At 39.3% G+C, this 16356-nt stretch overlaps 1 protein-coding gene across 2 annotated transcripts; it reads left to right on the forward strand.

The window, feature by feature from the left end:
• The first annotated feature begins 211 nt into the window (after positions 1–211).
• On the forward strand, positions 212–16312 carry mars1 (methionyl-tRNA synthetase 1). 2 transcript variants are annotated; one of them, XM_080891803.1, is made up of 22 exons: positions 212–472; positions 1825–1915; positions 2173–2251; positions 2540–2671; positions 3938–4013; positions 4196–4380; positions 4714–4823; positions 4909–5025; positions 5227–5430; positions 7470–7671; positions 9129–9203; positions 9463–9633; positions 10104–10199; positions 10988–11105; positions 11301–11514; positions 12878–13009; positions 13312–13416; positions 13661–13856; positions 14440–14511; positions 14797–14823; positions 15115–15246; positions 15760–16312. In XM_080891803.1, the coding sequence occupies exons 1-22, from the start codon at positions 370–372 to the stop codon at positions 15907–15909; spliced, it is 2787 nt and encodes a 928-aa protein (XP_080747929.1). In that variant the 5' UTR covers positions 212–369; the 3' UTR covers positions 15910–16312. The 2 variants fall into 2 exon arrangements, with proteins under 2 accessions (XP_080747929.1, XP_080747930.1); XM_080891804.1 differs by lacking the exon at positions 14797–14823 and having other exon boundaries at positions 213–472.
• The last annotated feature ends 44 nt before the right edge of the window (positions 16313–16356 follow it).

Raw genomic sequence — 16356 nt, forward strand, 5'->3', positions numbered from 1 at the left:
TGGCGATGGAAGGCACTCGTTATACTCTGCGGCGTGTTCCGTCAGAGAGCGCACAACACGAACAGTGTACTCCGCCCGGAGATGTTGATCTATTAACAAAGCGCAAGCACACCTCGTTACTGCCAAAATGACTGTTTGGGAAAGGGTTTATGGGAGGTGTAGTCAACTAAACAGGGAACTACTGCTTCTCTGAGCGGCTCGTTAAACATCCTAAAACTACATCCCCGTCATTTTTAACGGCGCCGACAGTGTTTGCATCAGCGTGGTCAGCACTCGCCGGCGAAGTTACTACTGAGCAGCGGCTTGTCTTGTTTAAAAGTGATAAAAAATAACAACCAGTCTTTAGTTTGTGTGGCAACCAACGGACAAATGAATCTGTTCGTAAGTGAAGGCAACCCGCACTGCCTGAAGGCGCTAGCAGCGTTAGAAGCGACGGGAGTGCAGTGCGGCGTCCAGTTTGTCAACCACGATGGTAAGAAAACCTAGTGAGGTTAGCATTCCTCTGTGTAATTACCTGTAATTATAACTAATAACGACAGTGTTTTGGTAAAACATGCTATCCATTATGCAAGTTTTATGCAGGTCTGAGCTAAACTTGTCCTTTAACGGTTGTGACTGTGTACTAGCGAACTAGCTGGTTAGCCAGCCTTCTTCTGGTGGCATCTGTCTGTGAGTGACAGTCACAATGAATGTAGAGAACAATATCTGCGTCTGAGAAGCGGCTAGAATTAGCTTTACTGGAAATCACCGTTCGTTTGTCATGTTTTAGACTTGTTTGCTTGTCCAGCTTCATGTCGGGGTGTTTGTTTGTTTGTTTGTTTTTTAGCCAGTGTGCAGCTACAGCTACCGTCTGTTTGAATTAGCTTACCATTATAAAGTTAGAAGACTGTGTTGTTTTTATTAATAAAGTACATATCTATATATAAACAGTGTGAGTTTATCCTAGGTATGATTATGTTTTGTAGGATATTTCACTGTCTCAGAATTAGAAAAGCCAACAGGTAGAACACGTTTGGAGAAACATGTTTTTCTTTATTCATTGCTTTATTGTTGCTGTGAAACGGACATATTTCACCAAAGCTGACACAAGGCAGACTTAAGTGTGCCAAAATGTGATGTGGCATACATGTCCAGCACTGTTATTCCTGTTTGGTGGGTTTTGTCTACACCCAACAAAGTCACAGTTAGGAATCCAGGAAGCCAAAAAGCCTTTAGCACGGCGAAGTCAGACAGAAAAAGCAGCTGTGTACATGTTCTTCCCGTGTCCGTGGGTTCTTTCCTGGTACCCCGACTTCATTCCACAGTTGAGAGAGGTTTTAGTAGAGTATTTGGGACTCATAGTTCTGACCTATACTTGACAATAATGGCCCTTTGGAAAACTTGCTTAGGTTTAGCAGTAAGTTTTAATTTAGTATTCTGTGAAATAGTTTCTAATAAAATAGTAACAAACTCCAGCTTCATCCTAACCCCAGATGGGTGCTAATCTTGAATCACAGAGATGAATACCAAGAGCCATCTGGCATGTGACTACTCGCATATAAACTGTCTTAGAGACAGTGAAAAAACCCCACACAGTTTAAAAAGCATTTTTATACCAAATTCAAAATGTTGCTCGTTACTTCAGGTGAATGCAATAAAATATAAATGTCTGCTGTAATAATGCCGTATAAAGAACCACCATTCGTGAGCCACTATTAAAAATCTGTGCTCTGACTGAAACATGTGACTACATTTTCCGCCTAGATTTAATAAACAATATTAATCCAACTAGTCCAGGAGTATAATATTTGTTAAAAGGTTTTGTCTCTTTTTCCATTTTCCCAGAAAGGGTGGTGCCTTTCCTCAGCCGTCCAACATTGCCAGCTTTGGCCCTGCCCAGTGGACAATACCTTTTCAGTTCCAATGCCATCTGCCGGTCAGTAAACTTCACATAGGCCTTTTTGCTTGGCTCTTTATGAGTGGTAGTATACAGTTAGGTCAATAATTTGCTTGAAAAAGATGCAAAGTTTGTAGTTTGTCTTCTGTACACCCCCACAGTGGATTTTAACTTAAATAAATAAATAAATAAAATAAAGATGGCAACCAATAGAACCAAAACTATGTTTTTATGCTTTACCCATTTTAGCAGCAAGTATAAAATATATCTCTTACCATGTGTTTTGAATCCCTTAGATACCTGTTTGAAGTAAATGGACAAGAATGCAGTGAGCTTTGCGATCAATGGCTGGAATGGGAGGCCACAGTTCTTCAGGTATACTCTACATAAATAAGCAGACCTTTTAGTTTGGTGTTAATCTGCTGTGTTAAAACTATTTTCAGTTCATGCTTTTGTACGTTCTCTTGTGCAGAATCCTCTTACTGTACTTCTATAAACCTCATGGAAAAGCGGATATAAATCCATGCTGCTAAATTATTAAAACTCACGCTATCAAAAGAACAATGTACGGAAACAAGCGTTAAGCAGTCCAAGTAATTCTCTGACCTCAGTCACACTTGCTTGGTAAATTGTTATTAATCCTGTTTTGTCCTTTTTGCGCAGCCTGCATTGCAGCAGGCTCTTCACATGGCAGTGCTGCAGGGGAAGAGTTCAGAGGTGTCCAAGGTTCTCCAGGGTCCCATAAACGTCTTGGAACAAAGCTTGAGCAAAAGGAACGCACCTTATCTAACTGGGGTACAGTATGGTCTCCTGTGTATCTTCTTTTTTCAGTGCATGTTTACCTGTAATATACCCCAGTCAGGCATAACATTATGACCACTGACAGGGGAAGTGAATAACACTGATTATCTTTTCATTGTGGCAGCTGTTGGTATGTGGGATATATTAGGGAGCAAGTTCACATTTTGTTCTCAAAGTTGATGTCTTCAAAGCAGGAAAAATGCTCTTGTGGGATTTCCTTGTCTGAAGTGGTCAGTAGCTATCAACAGTGGTCCAAGGAAGGAACAGTAGTGAACCAGCAACAGGGTCATGGGCTGCACAAGTTCACGATATGTGTGGGCAGTGAAGCCGGCCCATGTGGTCCAATCCAACAAACAAGCTGCTGGTAGTGCAGATTGCTGAAAAGGTAATGCTGGTTCTGAATGAAAGGTCTCAGAATTGTCAGCATTGTTGCAGACTATGTACACCATTTCATGGAAACGGTATTCCCCAATGACTGTGGCCTTTTTCAGCTGTGGCCTCTTTTCAAGCTCTGCTACAAAGAAACGGTGGTTTCCACAGGAATGAGTTTGAGGTGTTGACTTGGCCTCCAGATTCCCCAGATCTCAATCCAATCAATCATCTGTGGAATGTGCTGCACAAACAAGTCCAACCCAAGGATGTCCTACCTCGCAACTTACACGACCTAAAGGTTTTGTTGCTTACATCTTGGTACCAGTTACCGCAGCACACCTTCAGGGGTCTAAGTGGAGTCTGTGCCTCGATTTGTCAGGGCTGCTTTGGTAGCAAAAGAGAGACCAACACAATATTAGGCAGGAGGTCATAATGCTATGACTGAAAAGTCTATTGTGTGAGTACATTTAGAAAATAAAGAAAACACATTTTCAGGCTTTTTCAATCTACAAAATATATACTTGATAGAAGTCAGTAAGTCAAAAGTTCAAAATATCTCTTTTAAAGTTTATCTGAGCTTGACTGAGCAACTCCATTGGGCCAGATCTGGCTCCTCTGGCAACATTTTTCTATAAAACTAAAGAAAAAGTGCCGTAAGTGCACACAGCAAGGAAGTCTTAGCTGTAGGTGTAGTACTTTTTTAGTGAGATGCAAGCACATAAAAGCTGTAAGTAGTCCCCTTCATGGTTGTTCTCTATATAGAAAGTTGCAGGTGCAAAGATGAATCCCTCTTCTCCTTTGCTTGGGGATTTCAAAACATTGTTAATTCAGAAACAGTATTTAGCAATTGCTTTAAACTAATGTTGAATTAACTGTGCTGTGTTTCAGGATTCTGTTTCCGCTGCTGATCTTGTTTTGTGGGCCGGATTCTTTCCTGTTTTATCTGATTCTTCACTAACACTGGGTAAATATGAATGCATTTTAAAATCCATTATTATTTGACATGTATTGCTGGCTATTTCCCTTTTGCTTTGCTTTATTTAACTTACTTTTTCATTCAATTTAATCTTTGAATGTTTAATTTCTGATTTCTCTTTTTCACGTATTTTACAAAATTTCACCTTCCATCTCCTGATCTCTTTTCAGGTGAACACAAGTCTTTGAAGGCTTGGTTTGACCGTGTGGCTGCTATGAACGCTTGTCAGTCTGCTGCTCAGAAAGTGCTACAGGGAAAAGGTCTGCAGGGCATGAAAAGCTATATGCAGAAGCAGCCTGCTCCTCAGAGCAGCCAGTGCAGAGAGACACAGCCATGTAATAGCAACTCTGCTGAGGTACCTGCAACAGTATATCATCGAGATAACTATTAGACTGAATGTGTTCTTACTGAGAGGCATAAATTTAGTGCCTTTCTTCCAAACAACACATTAGGTTTCTAGGAAAACTTATCATTGTTGGTTTTCATTAACCTATAGACGCATGCACTTCCACAAACATGGTTTATACTCTTTGAAAGCACAGTATTTTAAAAGTGTCAGTCAGATTTAAGAGCAAATGTTAGAACACACATTTATAGGAAGTCAGTGAATGTGTGGATAGCAGATGATGCTATAATAGCGGAGAATATGTCGTGGATAATGATTGTCTTTGTTTCCTGGTTTGATTAGGAAGAAGGAGGTGAGCGTGTTGTTTCAGAGGAGGAGATGGAAGCAGCAGCTCTCACTTGGAGTAAGGGTTTGAACACTTGCCCTCCAGCTACAAAAAAGCAACACCCCATGTAAGTTATTAATGGCACCATCATTTCACACACATGTATACTGTTAAGGCCAGCTAAAATTTAGTTCTGTTTTTTTTCCCACTAGTTTGCCTCAGGAGGGCAAGCGAAATGTCCTGGTGACCAGCGCCTTGCCCTATGTCAATAATGTTCCTCACCTGGGTAACATTATTGGCTGTGTCCTCAGTGCTGATGTCTTCTCCAGGTAGGAATTACATTTTGTAATCTGTTGGAAAAACAATCATTGTTCCTTTCAGCAAATGCAGACTTTACAAACAGTACCTGAATACACAGACATTCTTGTAGATGTGTAATGGAAAGGCCTGTGTATACTTGTTCTATGTTTTTTCACTCATCATCTTTGAGTCATAACTCTTCCACACCTTACTCCATCTGCTTCTGCTAGGTATGGCCACCTACGAGGCTGGAATATGTTGTTTGTGTGTGGCACAGATGAGTATGGCACTGCTACAGAGAACAAGGCCAGAGAGGAGGGCCTGACACCCCAACAGATCTGTGACAAGTACCACGCTGTTCACTCCAGCATCTACAAATGGTTCCAGATTGACTTTGACTATTTTGGCAGAACCACCACCGAGAAGCAGACAGAGTAAGTGAGAGGGCCTGTCCAAGGACATGGGTGAGAACAAATGAGTCTATTCTTAAATTGGTACTTTAAGACAAGGTTGTTCTTTCAAGAAACACAAGTATCTTTTACCTCCTAGGACCTGGCGTCCACATATGTGGACATCACATTTTGGGTTATTTAGACCAAAATAATAAATTTTGCTCAACAATGGCCTGATATCCACTTACGAGGAAATTGTACTGCTACTGTTCTATCGGAATTTTAAACGAATATCCCCATATGTGGCTCTGATTTTTCTTAGAAACAAAAATCGGGGGGAAAAAAATCTGGTAATTCTTTTTTTACATTCATCAGGTCCCAATATGCCCAGATATCAAAGAGAAATTAAAAATGCATGCCGTGGAAGAGTTCGGGTCTTAGGAGGTTAAACAGAGAAGCCAGCAGAATATAAGATCATGTTTTTTTGACCAGAGTCCTGACATAGGCTGGATGTGGGTCTGATGAATGAAAACATTAGTGTTTCCGTATACTATAAAATTATCTAACATCGGATTAGTATAATCTTGCCCTAGATACCAGTAGTGGAAGTCTAACCATAAATTAACCATAAACCATAAACTGTACTTCTCTTAATCTCAGAGATTATACAGCATGGCTTTTAAATGTAGGTTACTACTGCCTACTTCCCAAGGCTTTACTGAATTCTGTAATTAGAAATGTCTGTAAAGGGTGGAAATATGCGTTGACCTGGCGACTCATGCATCAAAGGTTCTGCAGAGGGACTAAGTTCAAGTCCACCCCAGACCATTTCCTCCATTCGCCCTCTGTCCCTCTGTCTAGTCTCCTAAATGCACTAACAACACAAATTGTTTCTTTTTTCTGTGTGTTTAAATAATACACAGAAATGCTGAGTTGTATATTATTTTGCCAAAAGCATTTGCTTACTCATCCAAATCATTGAACTCGAGTGTTTCCAAACACTTTCATGGCCACAGGTGTGTAAAACTCATCAGCTGGTCGTGCAGACTGCTGCTAGAAACATTTGTGAAAGGATGGGTGGCTGTCATGGGTGGGGATTTTTTTTTAATTTATTTTTTTGACAGTTTATTGCTGTGTTAATTGCTGTGTAATCAGAAACCGGTTGTATGTAATTGCCAGCTCGATTAGATTCAACTGGAGACTGGTAGCAGACTGACTCCATCTTATGGCAACATTTGGGAGGCTTAAAACGTTTTGTAGCAAAAGCATTACCAAAGAAAGATCACTTCAACTTTGTATCTATTGGATAACACAGATATTGACAAAGTTTAACTCTGAGGAGATAAATTGCAGTTAAAATGGATAAAATTCATAGTAAGTGTTATTCCAGTACTCAGCATAATGCAAAATGTCCACAATTTCAGTAATATCACGTTATGGTAACATCGTATCGTGGGATCTCTGAGTCACACCTCTGAGGCATGGCCTTTTCTTCACGAAAGATTAGTCCTAAATTCTAGTTATTGCACACTGACAAGGACTACAAAGATAAAAACTCTTGTTTTGGGACCTTAGCTTTGATAAAGTACAACATAAAAGACATCAAGCACCATGCACCAGTGCAGTGTGCTTTGAGAAATAAACAGCCCACAGATTAAAGGCTTTTGACTTGATCCATTGAAAGGAGGTTAGGCCTTAGATTTTACATTTACCAGCCCACAGCTGAATTGTCGTTTTTTTGGGGGGGGGGGTTTGTTGTTTGTTTGATTTTTTTGTTTTAATTCTTTTTTTGCTTCATATTTTTCTTATCACTCAGTAGTATCAACCAACCATCTTCTCTTGATTTTTTTTCTTATGTATTTTTTTTCCCCTGGCCATATTTGCTGAGAAAGTTTACGTCCATTTCTAACCAACATAAAAGAGCAGCATTGATCCATGCTGGCAAAAAAACTCCCCAAACTGTGATCAGGCTTTAATAAATGATCTCAACATAAGACCGTATCGCTGTATCTAACACAGGTCATTGTCTATAATCCTAAAGAAACCCTTTTAACCATCTTGTTCCTCTGTTAATCTTTCAGGATAGCTCAAGATATTTTCTGGCGACTTCATGAGCGTGGTTTCCTAATAGAAGACACAGTGGAGCAGCTACGTTGTGAAAACTGTCAGCGATTCCTGGCTGACCGCTTTGTAGAAGGTATCTGTCCACACTGCAGTTACCCTGAAGCTCGTGGTGACCAGTGTGACAAGTGTGGACGACTCATCAATGCTGTGGACCTCAGGGTGAGTGTGGAAGAGCAGCCTGTACGTCTCATATCATTGTAGAGGGCATAACTATTGATGACTATAGAGAGAATTGTGGTGGAAGAAAGTTCTTGACAACTCACACATAATTACTATGTTTTTGTTTCTGGTAGTGTTTGTGTGTGTGGGATTCTGTCTGTGAACATGAAAGCTTGAAAATCTTTGATTGTGGTCTAAGAAGGCTTTGTAGGGGAGTGGGGTCATGTTAGCAAACGTTCACTACGTTTTTTCTAGGTTTTCAATTATTTATTTGTCAAAAACTGACAACAAAAAGATTTTTCTGTGGAACGTAACTTCAAATTATTCGCGGAAAATTCGCCTATTCAACAACTATTTTTTTCTGGCAAAAACATGACGATAACTAAATAAAAACGAATGGATGAAGAAAAAAAAAAGAAAAAAAAAAAGAAAATTCGCCTATTCGAAAAAATTTTTTTTTTTGATTTTTTCTTTGTAGAGCACATCTAAAACATTTTTTTTTTATAAATTTTATTTTCAGTCTCATCTAAAACATTTGAATTATTTTCACTTTATTTTTATGACCAAATACATTTTTTTATGATTTTTTTTTTTAAGTGATAGTTTAAGTCATATTTGGAGTTTCAATTATTAAAATAGGTAAATAAGTGTTTTTAGAAGGGGTCTAGAGGGGAATTTCAGCAGACGTTTGTGAATACTGGGGATCAACTGTATGAGGACTCTAAATATCACAATACTTTGGACCTCTGATCTCTTCTTCAAGGTCAAAGAAAGTCAAACTTTCATAAACTGTCTTTTGTCTTTAAAACTATTTAAAAATTCTACTGCCTTTGTTCATATTGGCAACATTTGGAAAGGATACTGGTATATGGGCATTATATATGTCATCATTCTTACAGCACCTAAGAAGCCTCACATTTATATTTATATGTATACATTTTTGCAAATACTTTAACAAATTGATATAGTAATTTTTGTCCTTTTATAGTCAGAGTTTGGATTCATTTGAGTAACGTTAGTGCTAAGGATTTGTGCGATATTGTGTTGGGAACTAAAAATATGATATAATGATGTAAACTGTTTCTGGTTTTCTTTTGTTTTTACTCATTGCTAATATGAAAATATAAATATTAATGGAAAAATAATCTCCTAGTACTTCGGGAATGTACTTGGAGATTATAGTACCCTTTCTAAAATATGCCAGTATGCATCACTTGTGTTTCTGGGCTTTTTAGATTGCCGCTGGAGAACGCATATTATGCCTCTGTTACAATATTTATTTTCCCCTGTGGTAGAAAACTGTAAATCTAGAAGACTTTCTAGAGTTGTTAATGTACTGCTGCGTTCACACTCGTAAAATTATTTTTGTAAAATTAAATTGGTAAATTCAGAGTAAAAATTCTTGTCAAATGTTGCTATAATCAATGATTATCGGTGTTGGCCGTGTTTTCTTCCAGGAACCTCAATGTAAGGTCTGTAGGCAGACTCCAGTCATCCGCTCCTCTAAGCATCTTTTCCTGGACCTGCCAAAGGTATGATTTTCACACTTCATTGAATGCCCTGAGCCGTCCATTCTCAGTTCATACAGTGCTTCTTTGGTCACAGGGATGGAGGCAAAGTAATCCAGTTTAGTAAGTTTAAGGTATCATTGAAAGACAGCTTGTGGAAAGCAGTTATCCCTGCGGTAATGTTATTATATAAACAGCTTTAGTCTTTCAAAAGCTGTGCTTTAGAGTTAAGACACTGGGTGTATTTTGTCAGCATTTTCATTCTCCTCTTTCTCCTGTGCAGCTGGAAAGTCAGTTGGAGCAGTGGCTGGAGAAGTCAACCAGCACAGGAGATTGGACAGCAAATGCCAAACAGATCACTCGCTCCTGGCTAAGAGATGGACTCAAACCTCGCTGCATCACCAGAGACCTGCAGTGGGGAACACCAGTACCTCACGCTGACTTTAAAGAGAAGGTCTGCTTCTATTTAAAAGGAAATGGTTACATCACAGATCTCGTTTTCTTGATGTTTAGTTTGGTATTTCTGCAGACTTTGAAAACATGCTTAATCCAATCAATTTTTTCTCTTTGACTTCATATCTAAAGTCGTGTTTTTAACAACTAAAATGACTTTGTGCTTCATAACCTCGTCACAAAAGCTGCAGTGACTGAAATATAATACATAATATCAATATGTAATATCAGATTTTTTAGGTTTGGCTTATCAAAACATATTAATAACTTTTAGCACACACTTCTGGAACTTTTTTTTTTCTTGCACACAAATACTCCAAGGATGCCATTTCTGATCAGGTCTCTGTGCATCCTTAGAATTCATTCTTTCAATTTTTTTTCTATTTTTCCTTTTGTCATCATTATTAGTTTCTGTAACAAAACAGAAAATTTGGACTCTTATCATTTGGTACTCGCTTTCTGTCTTTGTAGGTGTTCTACGTGTGGTTTGATGCCCCCATTGGTTATCTGTCCATTACGGCCAACTACACCAATGAATGGGAAAAGTGGTGGAAGAATCCCCATCAGGTACCACCCCCCTAGCCCAGACCCCAACAAATGTCAAAATTCATGAGCCGTAGACAGTACTGATGCACAAGCTTGGCACAGATTTTTGTCCCCTTTTCCACAGTGAATGGATCTAATAGCTTTTTTTACTCCCCCATCTGGTCTTTTTCATTAGAACGTGGTGTATTTCCTAGCTCCATATAACTCTGATGTGCAACAGAGAAAGACATTAGCGTTTAGTTTTACTCCCACGGCTATCATTTGTACACAAGAGATTGTGGTGAAGGATATATACGGCTGATCAAGATTTGCCCTATGAGATGTAATGCACAACATGTTCAGTCTTAATATAGTTTTCTAGATCATTTTTATTTAAGGATCGCCCTTTGTGTTCTAGTTTTGTTTTTTTTGTTTTTTTTTAAAGAGGAACCATTTAACATTTATTTTAACCTTACACACAGTTAATTACATATCTAGCACAAGCGTCAAACAGGAAGCAAGTACTCTTTAGTTAGCTTCTTCATTTGCATGTCTGCTCAATGGACCTAAAATCTGATAGCTAATCAAAGTCAGGCATTTGCTCACATAAGCATCACTATCTTCTTCACTCACTGGCTCATCTCTCCATCTAAAACTCTGGGATTGATCCCGTTTTATGAGTGTGTGATGCTCTGTATTTGCAGAAGGAGAGAGAGAGAGGCAGAGAGGGGGGTTGGGGATAGCAGATAAGTCCTCTTTGAACTGGATGATCTCATGATGATCTAATATGATGTCACCCTCACAGTGCACTGTATTTTCTTTGCCACCAGGTGGAGCTGTACAACTTCATGGCCAAAGACAATGTGCCTTTTCACAGTGTGGTGTTCCCCTGCTCTCTACTGGGAGCCCAGGACAACTACACTCTTGTCAACCACCTCATTGCCACAGGTAAGCACTTATTATAACTGACTGATTTCGCCGGCTGATTAAGTATTTGTGTGATTTTGGTTTTCTCAGCAGATGCTTGAAGTTGTTTTAAAACACATGAATGAAACATGGGTGCAGTGTTACTGGATGGGTAATTATGCGTTTTGGTCAAAGCTTTGGGTTTTGACAGTAACCTGTGCTGTAACTTTCACTCAGAATATCTGAATTATGAGGACACAAAGTTCTCCAAGAGCCGCGGTGTGGGTGTGTTTGGAGACATGGCGAAGGACACCGGTATCCCTTCTGATGTGTGGAGATTCTACCTCCTGTATGTGCGTCCAGAGGGACAGGATTCAGCTTTCTCCTGGGCAGACATGGCTCTGAAGAACAACTCTGAACTGCTCAACAACCTGGGCAATTTCATCAACAGGTTGGTAAAAGCCAAGATGTTTTAAAGGGACTTCCTGCTCTTTTTTATGTTTTACAAATAAAATGTACTTTAGACAAATTTAAGAATCTGAAAATGGTCAGTAAACCTAACAAACTCGAACTAGTCTCATGTTAGGTTATTACATACAAATACTTGTTTTTCTGGGTCTTTTTTTTTTAAGCTGTCTCTTATAATGTTATTAGTTCATCTCAACCACTAGCGATATAAAAAATGGGGCAGTCTACATCCTCAAGTTGCTCACAGTCTCTGCAGAAGTTTCACTCAGAAAGTAAATATGCAATAAAACTGTCATCCAGTCCAATTAACAACGAACTTTTCAGATTGTTGTACTTTAACTATTACAAGAGATTCACCCAGTTTTCCAAATTTGTTTGGGATGGCGTAATTTAGCCCCAATTACATCGCCTCAAATGATTTTTAAAAGATCAGGGTTAAATCCCACATCAAAGATTTTTCTCAGCAGCTTTTTTTTCCCAAAGTACCTTGATCTTCAAAATTGGTCTCGGGCAGCAATGCTGATCCCTAATTGGTTCGAAAATATCTTGTAGATTGCAACCAGCCTAAGGTGTTGGAGGAGTAAGTGTTCTGCTTCAGAAAAGAAGTTCTGTCCTGCCTGGATCCAACCCCTGAATCACAACATCATTAGTGACAGTGGGTCCATCTTAGACACGCATACAAATTTATAGAAGACTTTGTACCATGTAAATGCTGTTTATTAAAAATATTTTGATGCCAATTAACAAACAAATATGGCTAAATGCCCATATTTACTAGCAAAAATACTGCTGTAGACTCACTCATTTTACCAGTAATAATATTTTTCTTTATTCCCCCTGAATGAAAACCCTTAGGACACACAAAGTTTCTGTTCACACATCAGAATCTCAGTTCATTGTAAATTTGACATTCTTGTCAAAGCATTTTGGTCTCGCAGACCTTCCTCAGAGGCTAAGAGACGTGTAAAATATAGAACAGTGTGTTGCATCAGCCACGACAAAAACTTTCTCACCACGAACGTCCTCCTGATGCGCACATAAGACTCATATCAAAAATGACATGTTCCAGACACAGCTACAGTTTAGAAGCAAACAAGGAACTGAGAAGCGACTCCACGCAGTGCACTGTTGTGTTGGTTTAAATAAGGAGAGCATTGCAATTACATATGGCAACAAAATCTATAATTTATAAACAATTAGCAAGTCTAGCAACCTGCCCTTCCCTCGTTTTGCTCTCGCACCCCCTCCCCAAGTCTCTCGCTTCGTCTCTCTTCATTCCAGCATTTTCCTCTGACCCCTGTTGATTATCTGCTTTGTAAAAAGCCTCCTCTCGCTTTCTTCTCCAGAGCCGGCATGTTTGTCACCAAGTTCTTTGAGGGCTGTGTGCCTGTGATGGAGCTACAGGAGGAAGATAAGAAGCTTCTGGCTCTGGTGAGCTGGGAGCTGCAGCAGTACATCCAGCTCATGGACAAAATCAAGTAAGAATCACATAGCAGTGACAAGCAACAGCAGTGGGGTGATGTTAGCATTTAGACAGAAACATGCCAGCTTAATTAAAATGACCTTTTTAGAGCTGCTGTTGTCTTGAATTTGTTTTACACAGTGATTTAAAACTCAAAAATGTACAAATAAATTATCAAATAATTTTCTGAACTACTAGTTAAATTGTCAATTATATCACAAGCTGAAACTTTATGTGAGTAGACTGGGCCTCGAGTATTGATGAAAATCGTCCTGCTGTCATTGTCGCGCTCTTAATGATCGATATGATATGTCACAGAATCCGCGATGCGCTGAAACACATCCTGAATATCTCTCGTCACGGCAATCAGTACATTCAGGTCAATGAACCCTGGAAGAAGATCAAGGGAGGAGATTCAGAAAGGTGAGGCCTGTACCTGGATTTGTGTTACATTTTATTAGTCACAAATTTTTATTTTATAATAAAACAGAGACGGGAAAATGACTTTTTTTTTAATAGTAAACATCTCTGTTTAGAGGAGAAATTAATTTGATTTATCTCAGACAAAATGTCTTAAATTGAATTTTTTGTAGAAAAAATGTATTTAAGATCTAATTTCTGTCCATTTTGACCTATAGATGTCGACTTACTTATCCTCTGTTTGCAGGCAGCGTGCAGGCACGGTGACTGGTGTGTCTGTGAATATTGCGTGCTTGCTGTCGGTGATGCTCTCCCCGTATATGCCAGCGGTCAGCCAAACAATCAGGGATCAACTCAACGCCCCTCCATCTTGCATCAACACCATGTTAGAAGGCAATGGCACCTTTGTATGTTCCCTGAGTGCAGGCCACCGGATTGGCGCGGTGAGTACAACCGCGACACGTATTACACACAGGTTGTACATGTGTAGACACAGGAACGTATCTGTTAATGCTGGGTGATACAATGAGGATGCAACAGTGTGTCAACTGAGCAGAACAATAGAATAATAAAGAATAATAGCCTAGGCTGTGTTTGGAGGCCTCAGCCTTCGAGCAAGCAGCAAGTTTCTCTCAGGCCACTTGTCCCTTCAGGTATAATTGTGGTGATCTGTTTGTGCCTACTGAGGCTCAAGTCCAACACTACTGCTATAATGATTTGCAGTTGTTGTCCTCGGATAAGTATCTGGACGCTTACATGTACACAAATATTCTCATTTGTTTGAAGTGTAACGCTATTCACCGTGTGGTGGTCGGCATCACGGAAACGCTGCCGATTTCTCATACATAGTTATGTACTTACTTACTTGCATAATCCTCTTTGTTCACTGATGAGCACAGAGCCTCCAGGTTAAATTTTCAGATATACTGTCCTTAGGCTGGATCGACGATTGCAAACTTTTGAAAATTCCTGCATATATTTTTAATTTTTACCTTTTTATTGCCTCTGCCAACTCGTTTTTCCCAGGTCAGTCCGTTATTCCAGAAACTGGAGGCGGATCAGATTGAAGCTTTGAAGAAGAAATTTGGTGGACAGCAGGTATTTGATGTTTATGGTACCTAATGGTCTGTGCATGAGTTCATTCGGGTCTCGTAGTAATATAGGTTCAACATATTAATTAATAATGAAATAAGAAAGAATTGATAATCTAAATCTGTTCACTGGTGTCTGTGAGACTGTCATAAAAAATAATTTGTACTTAATTGAGCTGCCCGCTTTTTAAAACACGATATAGCGCAAACACACCGCAAATGTTTAAATTATGTATTAAGCATCAGTCATATAGATAAAAAATAATCCCTTTCTAAACCCTCTTGCCTCTAGCTTGAAGACGAACCACCTAAGAAGAAGGTATTGAGTGGTATTTGTTTGTGAAGAGTCAGTCCACAGTAGTTCTCGAGTGTCAGCGCTGATTTACCGCATGCCTTCACTAACACTAGCTGCTAATTTAACATCCTCAAATTTTGTATTTTTACTCATCATCTCGTGTCTCCTGTGATTCATTGTCCATTCATTGACTCATACGATCCCACTTGCATTTTGAGTGATGAGTAGTGTTGTTTGAAATGAAGTAATTACTGTGTAGAAATAATCCTCAAAATGCCTTCGATTCAAACATCTTCTCTCCGTTTCCACCTTCAGACAACAGTTCGTGACGCTGCCAGCGCTCAGTCTGTTGCTGTGCCAGCTCCTGCTGTAGCTGTTGAGGTGGGGACGGTGAACCAAGTGGACCCGGAGAAAGCCAAGCAGCTCACCCAGGCTGTGGCGGAGCAGGTGAGAGCGCCGGCCGCCTTAAATATGCTGCTGATCTAAGAAAAGCCAATGCGGTTCTTCCATGTTAAGCGGCGTTGTAATCAGTATTTTTGAATAATTTGAAATAAAAATTGAATGTAGCGTTTTATTCTTCATTTTTTTGATAACTGGATAACAAAGCGTACTGTATTTTCCGCAAAAGAACAAAAACGTCTAACATTCCGGAAGTAACGCACATACACCAAACATTTGTTGCACATGCTGAATTTATTCGTTAAGTATAAAATCTGTTATTTCTTTTTTGAAAATTTTTTTGTAATTTGTAGATTTCTAAAAAAAAAAATTATAATAGAATTTTTTTTTTCATATGTTACAAGATACTTTCAGTCACGATTGTTGCTGTCAAATATTTGGAAATTCGTTTAGGGCGACGTCCTTCTGCAGACAAAAACGCACATTTGCAAAACTACAAATCGTTGCTTTTGTGATTTCATTCTGAAATTCTCAACAACTGTTTAATTTTACTCATCACAGGGGGAGAAGGTCCGAGCACTCAAAGCCCAGAAAGCAGAGAAGGCCGTGATCACAGCAGAGGTGGCCAAACTGTTGGACCTTAAGAAACAGCTAGCCCTGGCTGAGGGGAAGAACCCTGAGCCTGCACCTCAAAAGGGCAAGAAGAAGTGAAATTTAAAAAGGGAAAGAAAAAAGGATGGAGGTTAGTCTAAGTATGGGTCGAGGTATGATAGTGGAGAACGGGAACAAGATGTACACAGAGAGAGAGAGCAAGATGGGTATTAGCTTAAGGCAAAGCCGTGACAGGATCTAAGACAATGTGGTATTGGCACTGAGGACTAATGAAATGCTGGATTGGCCGACGGGGAAATGAAAACCGACAAAGAGAGAGTCAAATGAATACAGCTACAGAATGGAGGGATTTTTTCCAAATCCCTACACCAAAAGAAACTGATTTTATACTCTCCCTGTGATAAAGTCAGCATACGATATTAGTGTTGGAAGGTGTGTTGTGCATCTAAAGATGTTTTTATATATATATATATAAATCCTCTGGAAATTTGTTTTGCTACGAATACCATTTTTTTAGATCCATAAAATAAAATGATTAACTTCAGA

The sequence above is a fragment of the Rhamphochromis sp. 'chilingali' genome, assembly GCF_963969265.1.
Source record: "Rhamphochromis sp. 'chilingali' genome assembly, chromosome: 9".
Lineage (NCBI taxonomy): Eukaryota > Metazoa > Chordata > Actinopteri > Cichliformes > Cichlidae > Rhamphochromis > Rhamphochromis sp. 'chilingali'.